At 36.1% G+C, this 17,617-nt stretch overlaps 3 protein-coding genes across 6 annotated transcripts; 1 reads left to right on the forward strand and 2 right to left on the reverse strand.

Moving 5' to 3' along the window:
• Positions 1-415: 415 nt before the first annotated feature.
• LOC131005693 (F-box/FBD/LRR-repeat protein At5g56420-like) lies at positions 416-3,947 on the forward strand. Of its 2 annotated transcripts, XM_057932724.1 has the most exons (6): positions 416-472; positions 632-689; positions 831-913; positions 1,173-2,081; positions 2,157-2,300; positions 3,451-3,947. In XM_057932724.1, exons 3-6 carry the CDS (start codon positions 881-883, stop codon positions 3,754-3,756), a joined length of 1,392 nt encoding a protein of 463 aa, XP_057788707.1. In that variant the 5' UTR covers positions 416-472; positions 632-689; positions 831-880; the 3' UTR covers positions 3,757-3,947. The 2 variants fall into 2 exon arrangements, with proteins under 2 accessions (XP_057788707.1, XP_057788708.1); XM_057932725.1 differs by having other exon boundaries at positions 463-689.
• LOC131005690 (probable zinc metalloprotease EGY2, chloroplastic) lies at positions 3,243-9,032 on the reverse strand. 3 transcript variants are annotated; one of them, XM_057932723.1, is made up of 14 exons: positions 8,566-8,955; positions 8,354-8,420; positions 8,193-8,276; positions 7,989-8,084; positions 7,561-7,611; positions 7,357-7,467; positions 7,183-7,257; positions 6,988-7,093; positions 6,815-6,908; positions 6,489-6,642; positions 6,061-6,268; positions 5,829-5,989; positions 5,567-5,761; positions 3,243-3,785 (listed from the first exon to the last, which is right to left on the reverse strand). In XM_057932723.1, the coding sequence occupies exons 1-14, from the start codon at positions 8,691-8,693 to the stop codon at positions 3,759-3,761; spliced, it is 1,557 nt and encodes a 518-aa protein (XP_057788706.1). In that variant the 5' UTR covers positions 8,694-8,955; the 3' UTR covers positions 3,243-3,758. The 3 variants fall into 3 exon arrangements, with proteins under 3 accessions (XP_057788706.1, XP_057788704.1, XP_057788705.1); XM_057932721.1 differs by lacking the exon at positions 3,243-3,785 and having other exon boundaries at positions 5,397-5,761; positions 8,566-9,032; XM_057932722.1 differs by lacking the exon at positions 3,243-3,785 and having other exon boundaries at positions 5,397-5,761; positions 7,357-7,464; positions 8,566-8,973.
• A 3,094-nt stretch (positions 9,033-12,126) lies between these two features.
• On the reverse strand, positions 12,127-14,976 carry LOC131005694 (uncharacterized). Its single transcript, XM_057932727.1, has 2 exons — positions 14,155-14,976; positions 12,127-12,532 (listed from the first exon to the last, which is right to left on the reverse strand). Exons 1-2 carry the CDS (start codon positions 14,905-14,907, stop codon positions 12,248-12,250), a joined length of 1,038 nt encoding a protein of 345 aa, XP_057788710.1. The 5' UTR covers positions 14,908-14,976; the 3' UTR covers positions 12,127-12,247.
• Positions 14,977-17,617: the final 2,641 nt, after the last annotated feature.

Below are 17,617 nucleotides of genomic sequence, written 5' to 3' on the forward strand. Positions count from 1 at the left end.
GCCTTTAACAGTATCGCAGGATGTATATTTTTGTCTTCATAAGAGATGACGAGCAATATCAACTCTATTTATTTTATTGTTGACGAGAAAATACTACTTGTACTAATTAATAACTTGCAAATCAATATTTTAATAATACTGGATACATCGAATTGAACCTAAAGATGCTAGTAAACTAAGCATTATTAATTTTTGATACAATCATTCGCTAAAAAAAAAAATGTTTGATACAAGCAAATTTAACAATCTTTTAATTTTATCACTTCTTCAAAAGCTCTAATTTATGCTAACATAGCCCTCTAATGAATAAAATTAAAATCAAGTATCAACTGTCAAGAAATTAAAATTTGATTTACCTGAATTATCATTCTTTATGAATGAATAAAAAGAAAAGAAAAAAGAAAATGAAGTTCTTAATGCTGCTGTTATTAAAACTCAATTGATGGTGGCTTTATCAGGCCCATGTCGAAAGGTAATTAAGACAATAGGTGTCGTAAAAATTTCCAGATATTAAGCTTTAATGTGATAGTTATAATTCTAATATTCCGCGAAAATCTCACTTTTTGGGGAGGAAGAAAATCGTGATAATTTATAAAACTCACAACCGTGTTTAATCAGTAATTTTTCTTAGGTTTGTGTATCTCCAAATTTCTTCCATATTTCCTCGTGGTGTTTTACTCTCGTCTCAGGTACTTCAACTCCTCTTCATTGCACACTAATATGGTGTGTAATCACTGAGATATGCACAAAATTGATATGCTAAGTGTTGTGTTGAGTTGAAATTCTTGTTGATAATTCTGGATTTTTACGTTTTGTCTTATTTTTGGCAGCTTTGAGAATCTCAATATAGATTACAATAGCTGCTGTATCGGCGGCTTCAATGAGGAAAAGAGCGCGGCTTACAGAACCTAAGGTTTAGTTGTTTTCATGTGATTATTTAGTAGTAATAATAATTATTGTTCCTTTTAATATAAAATAAAATAAAATAAAAAAAGTAGGTGTGTAATTTGATTTTTGATCTGCATACTTGATATACTGTCAACATGTCTGAGTTGAAGCGACGGTTATTTATTAATGTGGGCTGTTAATCTTGTTAAAACTATGAGGAATTTTTGTATGTGAAAAAATTGCTAATTTTGTGCTCTTGTACTGTTCTTGAATGTGATAAAAAGGAGCTGTTTAATGCGGATGATTGCATCAGTGCATTGCCGGATGATCTTCTGGTTACGATCTTATCATGTTTAACGCTCAAGGAAGCTGCTGTTACTAGTATTCTGTCAAGGCGATGGCGGCATTTATGGACTAATGTAGCTGGATTAGATTTTGATGCTAATGACACATTGGATAATATTGCTGCTGACCCCAAATTAAGGAGCTCCGAGAGGCCAAAATACATTAATTGGGTGAACCGTGTAGTGAGACAGCATAGAGGGCCAACACTGGATGCTGTTAGGATTTGTTTCGATTTGGACAAGAGTTCGAGGAGTGCAATTGACAATTGGGTGAAATTTGCCATTGCAAAGAGGGTTCAGAGGCTTGAGTTGGACTTGTTGGAAAATGGGGAGACTCTTCGTCAGCCCACGCGCAACTACACCTTTCCGTATAAGCCATTGAGTCAGTCTAAAGGGTCTTCGTTGAAGAATGTCTATTCAAATCTTGCTCTAACGCAGCCCAGCATGTCGACTGGCTTGAAATGCCTTAAAGCTCTCTCGCTGAAATGTGTGAATGTGAGTGAAGAAGCTCTGGATTGTTTCTTGTCCACGTGTCTGGTGCTGCAATATTTATCCATACATGGCTCTGGGGGTTTAAAGAATGTGAAGGTTACTGGCTTTGAACTTCCGCTGAAGTACCTAGAGATAGTCTTTTGTCTGGGAATAGACACGATTGAGATCTCCAACGTAAACCTTGTGTCATTTAGTTATTTGGGTCCTGGCATCGATTTAATTATTAGCAATGTTCCCATGCTTGATGAGATTTCTATTGGGGAAGGATATTCTGGACTGGAGAACAATGTCTTTAGACAACTTTCTTGCTGTCTCTATCAGCTTGAGGTTCTTACATTGGATATATATCGTCCTGAGGTAAGTAAATGGAGTCCTTTGTTTCTTTACGGACTGAAAATGAGCGTGGATTGATGCTTGCTTTCGTATTTTCAGGAAAACATAAAGATTTTCGCTTTTCCTGTTTTGCCCAACCTCAAGCAGCTAATTCTAAAAGTTGGAGCATGGGATGATGATAGTCTTCTTGAGTTCACTTCCTTGATAAAGGCATGCCCTAATTTGAATAGATTTGTACTGCAGGTATGCATTTGAACTCTGTATTTGGAATGTTTAACTCATCATTTAGCTGCATTGTCAGCTGTTATTTATTTGTGGTTTGTATATGTGAGAAAAGTAACCTTCTTTCTGTTACTATGAAAATAGTCAGGTTTTATTTACAATCTCTGATCTTGTAAGTTGATCTCTGCTTTCACTTTGTTCACATTGCTTTTCCTTATTTAGATCTATCCTTTCTATAGCAAGGTTATATTATCTTATAATTCGGTATTTATCGAAGCTTCACACAGAGTAATGAGTCAAAATGGGAGACTAGATGTAATGTTTTGAGTATCTATTCCAGTAGAGATGCTTAAGAGAGAATCTCTTACAAGGTTCATTTGGAATTGACAGATATATTTGTCAAGAATCTCTCTTTATTTTCATTTAGATACTTGCCACTGCAAGAAGCTGATCTTATAACTCTTTCATGACCGATCTTGGAGAAATATTCCACTATTTCAGGAATCTTGCCTCTGTTCCCTCTTTGATGGGTTTCAAGCAATTAGTCTCAAGTTAGTCTGGTTTTGAACTGTGTCATGTTCATGGTCAAGTTCTCGAATTCTTCAACCGTCCTCCAAGAAATGCCATGTTCGCTAGTGTGTTTCATCATGCTCGTCTGAGTGTGTGTGTGTGTGTGAGAGAGAGAGAGAGAGAGGGATGCTGCAACTTGGAAGTTCAACATCTGCAGATGGTCAATTGAACTATTTTATGGGCCAAACTTTGAGGGTCGATTTACCTCAAAATTTTCCATGATAATGGGAAGGTATTCACTATGGCTTAGGAGTGAAAGGAGTCATAATTTAGGAATAAGAAGCGGTACGCATATTATCTGAGAACTTAGGGAGCAACACATTCTTCAAATGCACATATAGTTGGCTGTGTTACTGATCAACAGTTGATATTTCATGTAATGTGCTCAATACCTATAAAATTTAGTAGTCCGGACCTCAAATTTATGTAGATTTACATTGTCCTAGGAGATCAATGCTGCAAATTCTTAGTTGCTTGTACATCTTTCGAATTTGAGACATCCATGCTTCTTATGTTTAACTATTTGGAACATGGAAACCATGTTCTTGCTAACTTGTATTTTCATTTTTATGTTTTATGTCTTCCCCTATCGCGGCTGCAGTTGATATGGATGTCACCCTCCAAGAGAAGAAGAAAAATGAGGCGAGCACCCGAATGTGCCCACGAGCACCTGACATTGGTAGAGATTGTGGGGTACTATGGCCGTACGAGTGATGCTGAACTTGCCATGTACTTCCTCGAAAATGCTGTTGCTCTACAGAAAATCGTGATTGATCCTCACAACCAAATTCTGGAGAGATCGCCTCTGGGGATTGCTCAGATCAAGAATGAAGAATCTGCTCGAAGACGTGCGAGGAAGCAGCTCGAGCCAAAAAAACCTCCTGCAGTCCAATTAGTAATCCTATGATATCAAAGAGCGTTGATGCAACTTGTCTGCTGTTCGAATTGTACATAAGGAAGAGAAGTAAGTTACAGAAAGGGAGCGGCTTAATTAGCATTGAATAGAAAGAGATTTTCCTCCTTAAAACTTTGAAGGTTAGCTCATCACGCCTCATACTCATATATATAGTACATGTTTACACACATCTTTTGCTCTTTGAACTCAAAGATTTCGTCGTTTCTTGCTGCATATTGTTGGTTACCACAAAATTATAAGTATGTGAATACCGCCAATATTATACTCGCTTGACATGAATATACTTGCGTGGCATAAATACGATTGTATGGAAAAATAGCACTGACGTTGTAATGCATAGTTCGATGAAAACGACGTCATTTCAAGCTCAAAGTTTGGTCGGAAAAATGGACAAATATGCAAAATGAGAAGAAATTAATAGTTGAGTGAATTTAATAAAGATTTTAAAGTTCATGTGCAAAATGAGAATTTGTTGAAAGTTCGGTAATTTATATACAATTAACTCTATATTTATATGCAGTCGTTAATTCTTGAGTTTGCTTGGTTTTGCTCGATACAACCATAACTTTCTAGAGTTCTAGAGGTTGACCACTTCATCAAGAAGGTAAAACTAACATAAAATTGCTCTTCCTGAAAGATTAACTTTAAATGAAATTTATATCTATACAAATTAGTGATATCTTTTTATTATTAGTAATGATTTTTTTTTTTTTTTGCAATACAAAGAAATAATATTACCTGGTGGGAAATGAATTTAGACTTATCGATTTGAAATGTGTTTAAATTCAAAATTTACAGAATTGAGGGGACATGAATTAAATTGCAATATATTGCAAGTTTAAAAAATATATATATATCACACTTTTAACTATTGCCAAAAAAATATACTACACATTCATCAAAAATTTATCAAATCCACGTTGGAGCTACTTTCCTAACATTGAAAAATTTATATAATGTGTGTATTGGTCAAGCGATAAAGGGTTAATGTTCAAGGTCAAAGGTCTTGGGTTCGAGTCTTCTATGACACAACTTTTAAATTTTTTTATTTAATACTGTAAGTTTATCAAAAAAAAAAAATTACGTGACACATAAGATGCGTACATCGAAGATCATGACCAAATAAAATAAGTTATGTTAAAATTTTATTATTCCACCTTTTTTTCTTTTTTTCTTTTATTCCACCTTGATTCTGTATGTTTGAAGTTTTATTATTATAAGTTCATAAAATGAAAACAAATCCGCACACACGATTTTAGAGTGTGTAGACATCTTCATCATCAAAATTCCAAAATTTTCGTCTTCATTAAGGGGTGTTGTAGCATAGAAGAGTTTGAGAGACGACAAAGAGGGAGAAATAAATCGTATAGAGTTCAAACCGTAGAGTTTTCTCACAATTAATTTTTTTTAACAAATACTACATACCATTACAGAAACAAGCTTTAAATATATTTTTCAAAAAATAACATCCTCTTCTAAATATAAATAAATAAACAAAAATCATCCAACTGCTTTCACCTGGGAGAGCTTTGTGCTATGAGTTTGATGTAATATTTTTGAAATATACATGAGTGCTGAAGTGCATAACTAGCAGTTATGAACAAATATATTCTAATGAAAAAAACTGCATATTTCAAAAAGCAGAAGGTGGATTAATAGCAGAAAAGTATAGCCAAAATTGTGATATTCATTTATACCTCACAAGACAACTCAGATAGTGAGAAATTAACAAGCAAATGGTATAAAGCTAAAAGTTAAGCATATCATCAGTAGTAAAAGGGAATGGATAGGGCAAGCATACCAGCAGTCCCAACACCAATACACCAATTCCCAGGGCTTTGTACTTGTCCTCAGGCTCCGTGATCTCCTCCGACAGAGGCGCGATCGGCCCTCTCTGCAGGAAGAATATCAGCACCACCCAGTAGAACGCCACGTCGCTGAACAACGAAGACAGTCCAAGAAGCACAATGGAGGCTGCAGTGAAGCGCGATGAAGCCTGCACACACAAGCTAGCTGATCAGTCATCAGCTGGCTCCACTGCTGGATTTGGATGCTGTTTCTACCTTTCTTCCCCAGAGAGCGAAAGCAATCCGGCCGCCATCAAGCTCTCCAGCAGGAATGCTGTTAATGGCATTAATCAAGAGTCCAGCCCATGCCCATATCACAACTGGATTTACTGACAGAGGGGTGCCTTCTTTCAGAACACCTCCAAGAAGGAGCTTAGCTATGTTTCCACCAACATATTTTCATGTCAGTATTATCAAACACAAGCAAATTGAAGAAAATCAAGTTTACCTATTCCTCCAACTAGTAGTGATTCATGAAATACAGAAGGATCCACGACTACGCCTAGCTGATCAGCCGGAGGCAAAATAAATCCTAAAAGCAGAAGAGCGAAGCCCAAAGCAAAGCCGGCTAAAGGACCAGCGGCTGCAACTTTCAAGAGATCCTCACGCTTCCGAACTATATTCAGTATCCTTGTTATAGAACCATAGGAGCCTATCTGCCATTTCAAGCTCATTACTTATTTGAAGCTCCTTAGATAAGGATGAACATGTATGGTATCAAACAGTCAAGTAGGAAATATAAATGGATGACATGATTATCATGAATCCTTCTGACTCCAAATTCATCATCTCATCAAATGTCTACTTGGAATTCATCATGTACATAATTAGCAGCAACTGAAGTAAGAAATGATGTAGAAAAGCATGATCCCTCACCTGCCAACTAGGGACAAAATATGGCACACCCAGCTTAATCCCAGCTTCTTTTGCAACTATAATATGACTGATTTCATGTGTGCCTAGAATAAGTGCAGTAACAAGGGCTCCGGGAAGGCCATTCGTCAACAACTCAACATTGTCAAATACTGATCTGGAAGAGAGCGATATACGTATGTCAATGGCCAAATCATGTTGTTTCTACACTTGGAAAACATACAACTAAAGGAAAGTGACAAGTCTAGAAATCTGATAATGAGGTGATTTTTCAAAGAGCATACCACACCACAGATAGTTGATATACACAGGAAAAGAGAAAAACTCACAATACATTTGTCTGCAGTGCAGGAACATTTCTCAAAAGTAAGGTGAACACCGTGACCAATCCAAAAGCCCCCGCAGCAAACCACTCAGGAACAGCTACATTTTAAAACCATGTTGCCATTTCATAAGAGAACATTCTCAACAATATTCAACAGAAGAAGAGCTAGCAATTCACCAGTGGTATCTGGTTGCAGTGTCTTCCTTGGTACCACAACCGCTACAGGTTTATCATCCTCCGGATTAATTAGAAGGAACAATTTATACAGATCTCCAAACTTGTCCTGTACATAATATTTGAAGTCACATAAGAAATAGTATGATCATGTTCAAGAATACACTTAACATGTATGGTGGGTGCTGAATCACCGACTTCCATTCTCGTTGCTATTTTCTCATAACTTTTGGCAGCTTGTCCTCGTAGGTTTCCCTTGAATAGCACGCCACCCTGTATCAAAGACGGGAAAATCAGGGGGTTGTTACGGCATCATTACTACAGCCAGACAATCAAGGCCTGCAGTCATTTGCTCCTTGTATCAGAACTTACTTCATAGGGTTCCTGGCTGGTTATGAAGAATGTGTCAAAACCAAAAATCTGATCCTTCAGGACATCAATGGTTTCCTTTGAAATTCTTATTGATTCATCAAACTCTTGCTGCTGTTCATACAGAAAAGGGAAGTAAAATGCCATCAGGGAGAGGGGAGAAAGGCATTAACAACTATTTCATATTTGATACTACATTGTAATCACCTTCAGACCTGGAAGAGGCGACCCACTCGTAATTTGAACATCTTTATCATCCTGTAATATCATCATATCAACAAAATAAATGTGAAATTCAGACAAAACACCTATACATAAAAAAATGAGCAAATAAAGTGGAGCCTACTTCAATAGATTGCTCATGGTATGTACATTTTATATGAAATTGCTCATGGTCACTCATGCACTCATCTTCTCCATACTACTTTGATAACTTAAACAATTTTTGAGCTTATTTGATTATGTAATTCTTCAAATACTCAATACTATGAATTGTCAATCTAATCCATCACCCAATGTAAACAGCCCCTCTAAGAGTTTGTTGATGCATAATGAATTAATCAGTGGCTAAACTAATAAACAACAATCAGTCAGGAAAATGCTGTAATTGATGAACTAGATAACTCGAAGAGTACCTCACTTTTGACTTGGGCGTCACTGGTTCCATCGGCAACATTGTTTACCAGGTCTTTCGTCTCAAAGATGCCCGACTCAGCCGATTGATTGTTATCCTAGAAAAAGTAATTACCACATCAAGAAGCCCTATAATGGTAGAACAGACAGGCCAACACAGAACAGTTTTTCCCTTTTTTTCTTTAGAAATGAAACTGATTACTAACCGCATTCTGAGAATCCTGCTTGGACTCATTCGAGACAGTTGAATCACTCGCCACAAATCCTTCTTCTCCATGAGAGTTTCTTTCCTTCAAAATCATTTCTCATATCAACCAAGAGCTAGATACATACAGCACAATAAAACACGAGAAAAAAAAAAAAGTACCTCCTCGTTATTACTCTCAGGCTGCTCCTCTGTCTCACTAACTCTCCTAATTACCCTCATATTTTTCCTAATCCCAAAAATAGAACCAAAAGTTTAGCAAATCAAATCACAGCTCAGATACATAACTTTACCGATTACCATACACACACGCAAACGCAGATAAAATGAAAGGCAAAAAAAAAAAAAAAAAAAACTAAGTAATTTGCAGGAACCTCAACAAGCAGCGAGAGCTCAACTTCCATCCCACTGTCGCAGGAGACAAAAAGCAAACTCGACTGCAAGAATCACAGCGAGAAACGGGAAGGACGAGATTCCCGCCAAAACTCGCCGATAAGTTCATTGCCGCAGAATTCGAAACGAAATTCTATGGGAATTCAGTAGTCAATTGGATCTCGCCAACATCGGAATCGGGCAATCAGGGTTTGATTGTGTGAAGAGGAAAAAATAAATTCCAAGTGTTTAGCTCGGAATTGCCAAAAAAAATTGGTGAGTTTTGGAGAGGGAATTCTTGTATACGAGTTAGAACTATCTTATCCACTGAAGTGGAATCATCACCGCCAAAATGTAAATGGTATGGTAATATTTTGTTTTTCTTGATTAATGATTATGGTGGGTTCGTTATTTCGGTTAGAGATACAAAGGCGCCTAAAATCTGATTAGATTTCCTTCACCGAGTAGCATTAAGCCACGTGTCCTTGGTTGCAACCTTATCATTCTCTCTCGAGTTTGGCAATGGGATATTACCACGCATAAACCCATATACAACAATCACTACAAGAAAACACTGCTCCTGCGATTGAATTTGGCGAACGAAAAGTTCAGTCGCTAAAATAGCGGGATTAACGATCGAATTTTAAAAATTAATGACCAAAATTATTAATTTTTTATCTTTATTTTTTTTACGTTTATTGACTGGTAAATTCGATCGTTACGACTTAACGACCGATATATGGTCGTTAATGTTTTTTTAGCTATTTTCGATTTAATTTTAAGTTGACAGCCGTTAATAACGATCGTAATTTTTTTTGTTTGAAATTATTTTTTTCATTTCCGTATTAAGTTAACGACAGTTACTAATAAATTAATTATTAATAAATATTAACGATCGAATTTCGGTCATTAAGTAATACTCCATCCGTCCCAGAAATAGCTTCCTCTTTGGGAACGACACGAGTTTTAAGGAAAAGTTGTAAAGTGTATTGATAATGGAGAAAAAGTGTTATAATTATTATTGGAAGTTGTGAAAATGTGTTATAATTAGTATTGAGAGTGATGAAAAGTGAAAAGTAAGAATAAATAAATATTATTAGTGGTCAGATAGTTGTCCAAAAATGGAAAGAAAGAAAGAGAAAGTTATTTGGGGAATGTCGCAAAAAAAAAAGATGAAGTTATTTCAGGGTCAGAGGGAGTATAAAAAATTTAAAATAATGCATTATTAACGACCGAGAATAAACGGTCGTTGATTTATATAATGATAATAATTAATTAATTAATTATAACGACAGTATATTTCGGTCGTTAAATATTCTGAGAAATTAAAATTAATTTATAAATGTTAACGACCGAATTTTTGATCATTTCGAATTTCGGTCGTTAAAGTAACGGAGTTATACTTAGGGTTTCTATTTTTTTCTCCATTTCGTTTTCAGCTGTATCCTCCGCCGATTTCTCCCCTCCCCCGCCGATTTCCCCACCAGCCGTCGATTCATGCTGTCCCACCGTCCCCTTCACTCATTGCGCTGTCCCCGACGAACGCCCAACTTCACCGACGCCTACGACGCTGATTCTCCGCCCCTCGCCACCCCTGCCGTTGCCGTCCATCCCCACTCCTACCCGCTGCCGACCCACCCTCGCTGCCGCCGGAGACCTGCTGCTCTCGCCGGTAAGTGTTTTTGGTGTGTGTGTGTGTGTTTTTTTAAATACATTTAAGTAGTTTAATTAACCCAGCCCCTGCCCATCATTGGACTGCCCCCTGCCCTCGCTGGAATTTTGCTATTTTCGGATAGTTTAATTTTGTAGAATTTAAGTTGATTTTAAATAAATGAATTTATGTTAATTATGTGAAATATAGGTTAGAATTTATTAATTTAAGTTAGACATTGTTAATTATATAAAACTTAGTTAGTTATATGTGAATTAATGTGAACATATATGTGAATTAATGTCAAATTATATGTGAATTATTTTATTGTTTATGTGAAACATAAAACTTAGTTAGTAGAACTTAGTTAGTCGAACTTAGTTAGTAGAACTTAGAATATATATTTTATGTGATTATGTTTAGTTAGTAGAACTCAGAATTATTTGGTTTGAAGAACTTAGTTACATTCTTACTTATTTTGAACTTAAGTTTATTTGAAGAACATAACATCTTTTAGGTCTTAGTTATTTGGATTGTAAATGTTATTTTATTCATTTTATCGCCGGTGGGGAGAGACGAATAACATGTTTTGATTATATGATTATTTGTGTTGAGCATGTTTTAATTATAATTATAGCATGATTGTGTCGCCGGTGGGGGAGATGCGGAGGTGGTAGCAATGACTACCGCCCTGGTTTTATTGTTGTGTTGAAATTCTAATCCGCAATCCCCATTCTTCAAATCCTCATCTTCATCCTTCTTTAAATCCTAATCTTTATCCTTCGTTAAATTGGCAATGAAGACCTTATCTTACAATCCCCCGAGTCTTCAAATACTGATTCTTATTGAGTAAACATATTTGTCAATTTATGTATTTAATGTGGTCAACAATAAACAAAGGAACTAATATATTAATTACTTCGAATTAATTTTCATATAGATGTCCACTCCTGATCCATCAAGTTCTGGTCCTTCGACCGATGATCGGGAGGTGTCCATGACGCCGCCCACGAGTGGTACCTCGGCTAGTAACCCTGATGAGGTCAGTCGTGTTGCTGTTGATGGGCGGATATGGGTGTATTTCGCTCATAGGTACATTTCATAATGTATCAATTTACTTCAAAATTTAATATACATTCATTCTAATATTAATTTCAAATATTTAAGTGTTTTGAGGTCGACTGAAGCCATTCGGAGTAGGGCGACTGATAGCTTTCAAGGTATGTCACATCAAAGTGGCACGAATTGGAAGAATTTGGATCCGAAGATCAAGGACTTGTATTTCAATGAGTTTGAGGTAGAAACATCTTATATATAATTATGTGTTATTCTAAATTAACACTCATGTACAATACTAATTTTACTCTTATTTGCAATATCTTTAAACAGAAAGCATTTTGTTGGAATGAAAGTAAATATACTAGGGAGGAAATTAAGAAGGTGTGGATTAAGGGGGCTCGAGTGGCATATAAGAATTACATCTCCACGTGCAAGGAGATCCTCCTGAAGTGGAACAAGAAGATTGATTATCTTCAACCAGACGTTGAGACTGCTTGGAGGGCTTATTGGGCTATGCCTGAGACTCAAGCAAGGTGTGCTCAGACGTCCAAGAATCGCCTCTCTAAGTCATGCGGTCCGACTACAAGGATAGCTATCCATCATGGAGGGTACGTCGCGTAGTGCTATCGATCATGCTAAGCATCTGGTAACTTTAGATTATTTTATTTAAAGTTTTTATGCCTATTATATTGTTAATTTTACCCTAATGTGTTTTTGAAAGCTCATTGCTAATTTACAAGTTCTACCTTTAAAATCCCTCAATCCATATCTAAATCTTCAACATCAACACTAATATCTCTTAATTGGTTTTGAATTAAGTGTAATTTACTCGTCATGTACGGTTTGCAGACTATTGCACAAGAATGTGATTTTATCAAATACACATCAATAGTAATGATTACGAATCTCCATCAATTAAAAAAATAAAGTACGTGACCAAAAACACATGATGATGATGATGATGATGATGATGATCAAGCGCAATATCTAAGAAGGGGGTCTTTGAGGAGGAGAGGTTGGTGATAAACTCTCCATGCATAATCTTCCAAACTAAACGAGTTGAACAATCTCTTCTCGCCTTCCCCATTGTCGTCGTTGTCCTCATCGTCGATCAAGTTGCGAAGGAGGGGGCAGACGGTGCTCTCCCCAGGAAGGGTGATAAGCAAAGACATCGTTATGCATTGACAATTTGGTTTCTCATTACAAGAACTTGGGAAAGGCCTTCCTCTCACTTTCTTTACCCTTCCATTGCTCCAAACCTGTTCCATAATTTTCAGACACAAAATTTGTAGGAATTTTGTTAAATGCTACACCCACTTCATATTGATCGAATTGAAAATTTATTACAAATGCAAAACAAGAAGAAATATAATTTAATTAGTTGCAATGTAAATTCAACCCCCCCCCCCCCCCCCACACACACACACACACATAGACTGGCCCAGTTTTTATAATCGTTTAAGGATTTGCATTATGGATATGGTCTTACTATTAAATTTCAATTGAGTATTTTAGGGGAGAGAGCAAAGAAGCACTTGATATTTATTTTTAGAATAAAGATTCATTTACTAGGGTTTATTATTGACAAATGGAGGATGACAATACAACTCCATTAATTAGTAGCTTAATCGGTAAGAATCTTTCAAATTAATAGATTAGAGGTTTGAGTCAGCATAAGTGTGTGATGTAACTAAAAAATAAATCAATAAAGTGATGACATATGAAAATGCCTAAAACATTATAAGTGGTCATAACGTGTCGGTTTCTCTGCACGCAAGCATCCCTAATTCACTCTTAAACTTAAGGGCAACCACTTTTGTCTACAAAATTAACACTTTAATTTCAACTGATTTAAAATAAATCTCATTTACAGGTTGGATTTGGTCTTTTTTTTTTTAATCCACAATGCGGAACCAAGCTAACAATTAATCAAGTTACGTGCTCAACTTAATTTCCTGAAAATCATCTAACCTTAGTCAAGAAATCCAACTAATTATATTATTTAGTCTAAGTTTGACATTTACTAGCTAAAAATAAATGACACGTGTGGTTTCCTTATCTTAAAAAATCATAAATAACGAATATAGAGTTCCAGCTAATCTGTGGATAGATATGAAATTTAAAGCCGAACATTTTATTGAATATCAATTCAAACAAGAGACTAATTGATACATGCATGTATAATTGTATGATATTCAAATGTAGACGTTTATAGCTATCTTTATTCTTCTAATTTTCTTCGAATATTATATTAATTGCGCTATGTATGGTTATCACTATCTTGCAAGTATTGAAATAACTAATAAGTGAATGTAGTATTTGATTTTATTTGAAAAAAAAAGACTCGTGTAATTATTACCTTTTTTTGAACAAATAAGACAATGTATTGAAATAAGTGAATGTATTTGATTTTATTTTAGAATAACGTATTGGGAATAAAATCTTTTCGGGAACGGAATTATAAAGGCGGCTATCTATTATTATTACTTTTTCTTAAATGAGATTTTTTTCTTCATTTTCCCGTAATGTAGTAGCATTAGTTAACATTCTATTAATTCCTTCAAGTAATGTGCAATCACACAATAATAACATTATAAGGAATTCAAGCTTTTTCATAACAAATTGCTCTATATTTTTGTTCTTCTCAGACATTTATCGATTATACGATTATAATATGTAATATACAAAAATAAACCTTCGATTTTCATTTTTTTATTGTTTGAAAAAACGAGGATCAAACTCCATCTCTCTTATTAATTATCAATAATTATTTTCTTGAGCTTAAATCATATTTTGCTTTTCAAGGTAAAAATCAAAGTGTTAAGAAATCTAACTACTAAACAACGGTAATAACTTAAAGGCAGGTTTTTGGCAATCTGACCTGAGCAATGTCTCCAAGAGTGACTAATACAGAATCCGCCAGCCCCGATACAGTGACCCGACCCGAATCCATCAACAGGGTCTGCTTCCGGCACCTAATTTGGTAATGCAAACCCACAGCATACGGGTACACCCGACCCGGTTTACCCGCCCCATCGGATATCCAGAGAAGGGAGCAGAGTTCATTCCGGGCCGGGTTATCGAACCCGACAGCAGATGCCAACTCTTCCAGAACCTTCAATCCAAGCTTCTCCATTTCAGTGGTGAACTCGCGCAAACAATCGAAATTCAACTCGCCGGTTGACTCGGCGGGGAACGACGAGTCGAGGCAGAACGACTCGCCGTCGCCGTCGTCGTCTATTTCATGGCCGAGCGGCCAGTTGGTGGGGAAGAGGAGCTGCTTTTGGTGGTGAGGGAGGGCGAAGAGAGAGAGGGCGGTGGATTCGGCTGAGAGGGGGAGGTCGGAGGGAATGGGGTGGTGGGTGAGGTGGAAGAAGCCGTGTTCGGTGGAGGCGGAGAGGAGAGAGGGGGTCGGATCGGAGAGAGAAACGACGGGAGGGGTGGCGGTGGCGGTGGAGGAAGAGGAGAGTGGGGAGGAGCGATGGCTGAGGGAAAGGGTAGGGGGGAGGCGGTGGAGGAGATTTGAGAGGAAATCGGAAGAGGTGGAAGCGGAGGAGAGATTGGAGTCGAAAGAGGGGGTGGGCGGCGGCGCGGCGGTGGCGGCGAATGGATGGTGGGCTGATGATGATGCCATTTTGTGTAGTGAATGTGAGGGGCAATCGTTTATATTTTTATAGAGCTTCTCCCGCCTACACGCGCCTTGTCATTAATATATTTAATATATAGATAAAGTAGTGGAGTAATATATTTAATTAAGAATTTTGTAGTAGTTGAAAAGTGTTTATGTTTTCGTAAAGATTTTAGTGGATTGTGATATTGTTTATGAAATGCGCGTGGAGAATATATAATTTTACACTCGTGTGAATATATTTTCAAAGTTAAAATGGAAAGTAAACCTAGATAAGTTGTTCGTGAATATTAATTATAAGCATACTTATCAAAATATTATTTTATTTTAAAATTTACTAATTACTTAGAATTAAAAAAGAGTGTGATATACAAAAATTGAAATCTGAACAAATTAAATAAATTTAAATTAAATAAATTCAACATTGGTAGACATGCATTGTGCTAAATATTTTGATCGATGGTCGGGTGAATTCGTATTTATTGATTTATTGCCTTGCTTAGGCTTTTCCTTTCATATGGATTCTTTATTTAGTATTTCATTTTTCTTGTTAATTAAGGTACAGTTCCTTAAGACTCCGACAAAGTCTCTAATGACCAGAACGTTATGTATACCTTCTCCCTCTTCTTTTAGATATGATGACAAAGTGATTGTTATACTAATTCTTTGTAGAATTGATCTTATGCTTACTTGTTGGTCCCAAATGAGTAAATATTGGTGTATGAGTGCTGTCTGTTGATGAGCACTTTATAGATGAGCTGACTTTTTCCAAATAAAATGTCTTGTTTTTAAGTGATATCAGTTAGTTAACCTACTGACAATATAATGCTTATTAGTTGGACAAATAATTAATGTGCGAAAAGTGGTGATTAAAGTACTCATGTTGTTTTTCAAAAATCTTAAGTTATTAATCAACTTACGGATTAATTAGTTTATGCAGATAAAAGTACATTTATATATTTCAAGTGATCAAATACAACCGTGATAACTACTTGAACAATATTGACTGATGCCAATAGTTATAACATGTGAGTTGCACCATCAACTATTTTATTATTTTGTCCAACAACACCATAACTATTTGTATGCTTCTTGTTATCATTTGTGGCAACATTTCAAATGAATTGATTACAGTATTATTGTTTAATATTTTTAGTTCTCTTTGTCCAAATAATTAATTATACTTTTTTTTTGCGGTAAGTGAAAGTGTGCCATGATTGAGGGAAGTTGCGCCTCTCGGCATATGTGGAATTTGGTGTTGGTTTCTTGATTTTCTGATTTATTTGTTCACGTAACCCTTTGAAAAGAAAAATGTGCTTTTTTTTGCTTCCTCTTTTTCATATATTTGTCGGAATATGATTAGGGCTGTAAATGAACAGAGCTATTCGCAAGCTATTCGAGATTCGGCTCGAAAAAAGCTCGTTCGGAGCTCGATTCGATAATAAACGAGCCGAGCTCGAGCCTGATTTCGAGCTCAAAAATTTTATCGAGCCGAGCTCGAGCCTGACAGTGCTCGGCTCGTTGAGTTCGCAAACATGTTCGAATTCGATTGTTCACGAACATGTTCGCGAGCCTGTTCACGAACCTTCAGTCGAGCCTTCAATCGAGTTAGTACACGAGCCTTAAACGAGTCGAACTCGAGTAACATATTAAATAAGAAGATTTTCTTAAATTTATAATAAATTCGAGCTTGAACATCATATATACGAACATCTAACGAGCCGAGCTCGAGCTCAATTTCGAATTCGATATTATCGAGCATCACCCGAGCCGAACTCGAACCGAGCTCGAGCTTAGTAAGTGGGTGACGAGCCGAGCTCGATCATCAAGATAAAAGCTCGAATCGAGCTCGAGCCGAGCTCGAACACCCGAATATTTAAACGAGCCGAGCTTGAGCCTGCTAGTATTCGGCTCGGCTCGGTTCGTTTACAGCCCTAAATATGATGTATCATTATTTATGAATTTCAGGTTTTCTTTTGGGGCTACAGGGAAGAAATAATATTTATTATGTATTTAAATTGGGGATATATATAGAAATATAATAATTCTATTGATATTTTTATTTTATTTTTTAAATAAGTGATTATAGACTTTATAGTGTGTAAAATGGAGTTAATGTATATAATCACTCTATATATAAGAGTTGTCAAATGGGCCCCGATATCCTAATACAGTAATACAGGCCTGGCCTGCTGGGCCCAAACCAAAAAACGAATTGGGCTAGCCCAAGGTTCCATTGGATTAATAAATACTATGGAGTTGGTTTCAAAAATAAAAACTATGGAGTTTATACGCTGCGTCAACACATTTTATTTTATTGTATTTTATATCCCTTTTTGTTTTCTTCCACTTCATCTTCTTCGTAGAGTTTAAATGTATTGACGTGGCACCAAATATATCATAACTATATTGAGGTATCATAATGTGCTCATCACTGATGTGACAATTTTGATTAGAATAAGATATGTTAATTCTCTTTTTAAATTAAAATTGTCATATCAGTGGTGGACACATTATACTTGCCCACGGTGGGTAGGTGATCGGTTCTGAAATTCAGATATATGAGTATAATCTGACGAAGCTTAACTGATTAAACGATCTGTTACAAATTTTTGCCTTATGTCACAAATACAAATAATGTTTTGTACTGCACGATGTTAATTTTGTTTATTTTATATTTAATTCGAATGCAAATTAACTCATTTATATGCCCATC

Source organism: Salvia miltiorrhiza, chromosome 1 (assembly GCF_028751815.1).
Source record: "Salvia miltiorrhiza cultivar Shanhuang (shh) chromosome 1, IMPLAD_Smil_shh, whole genome shotgun sequence".
Lineage (NCBI taxonomy): Eukaryota > Viridiplantae > Streptophyta > Magnoliopsida > Lamiales > Lamiaceae > Salvia > Salvia miltiorrhiza.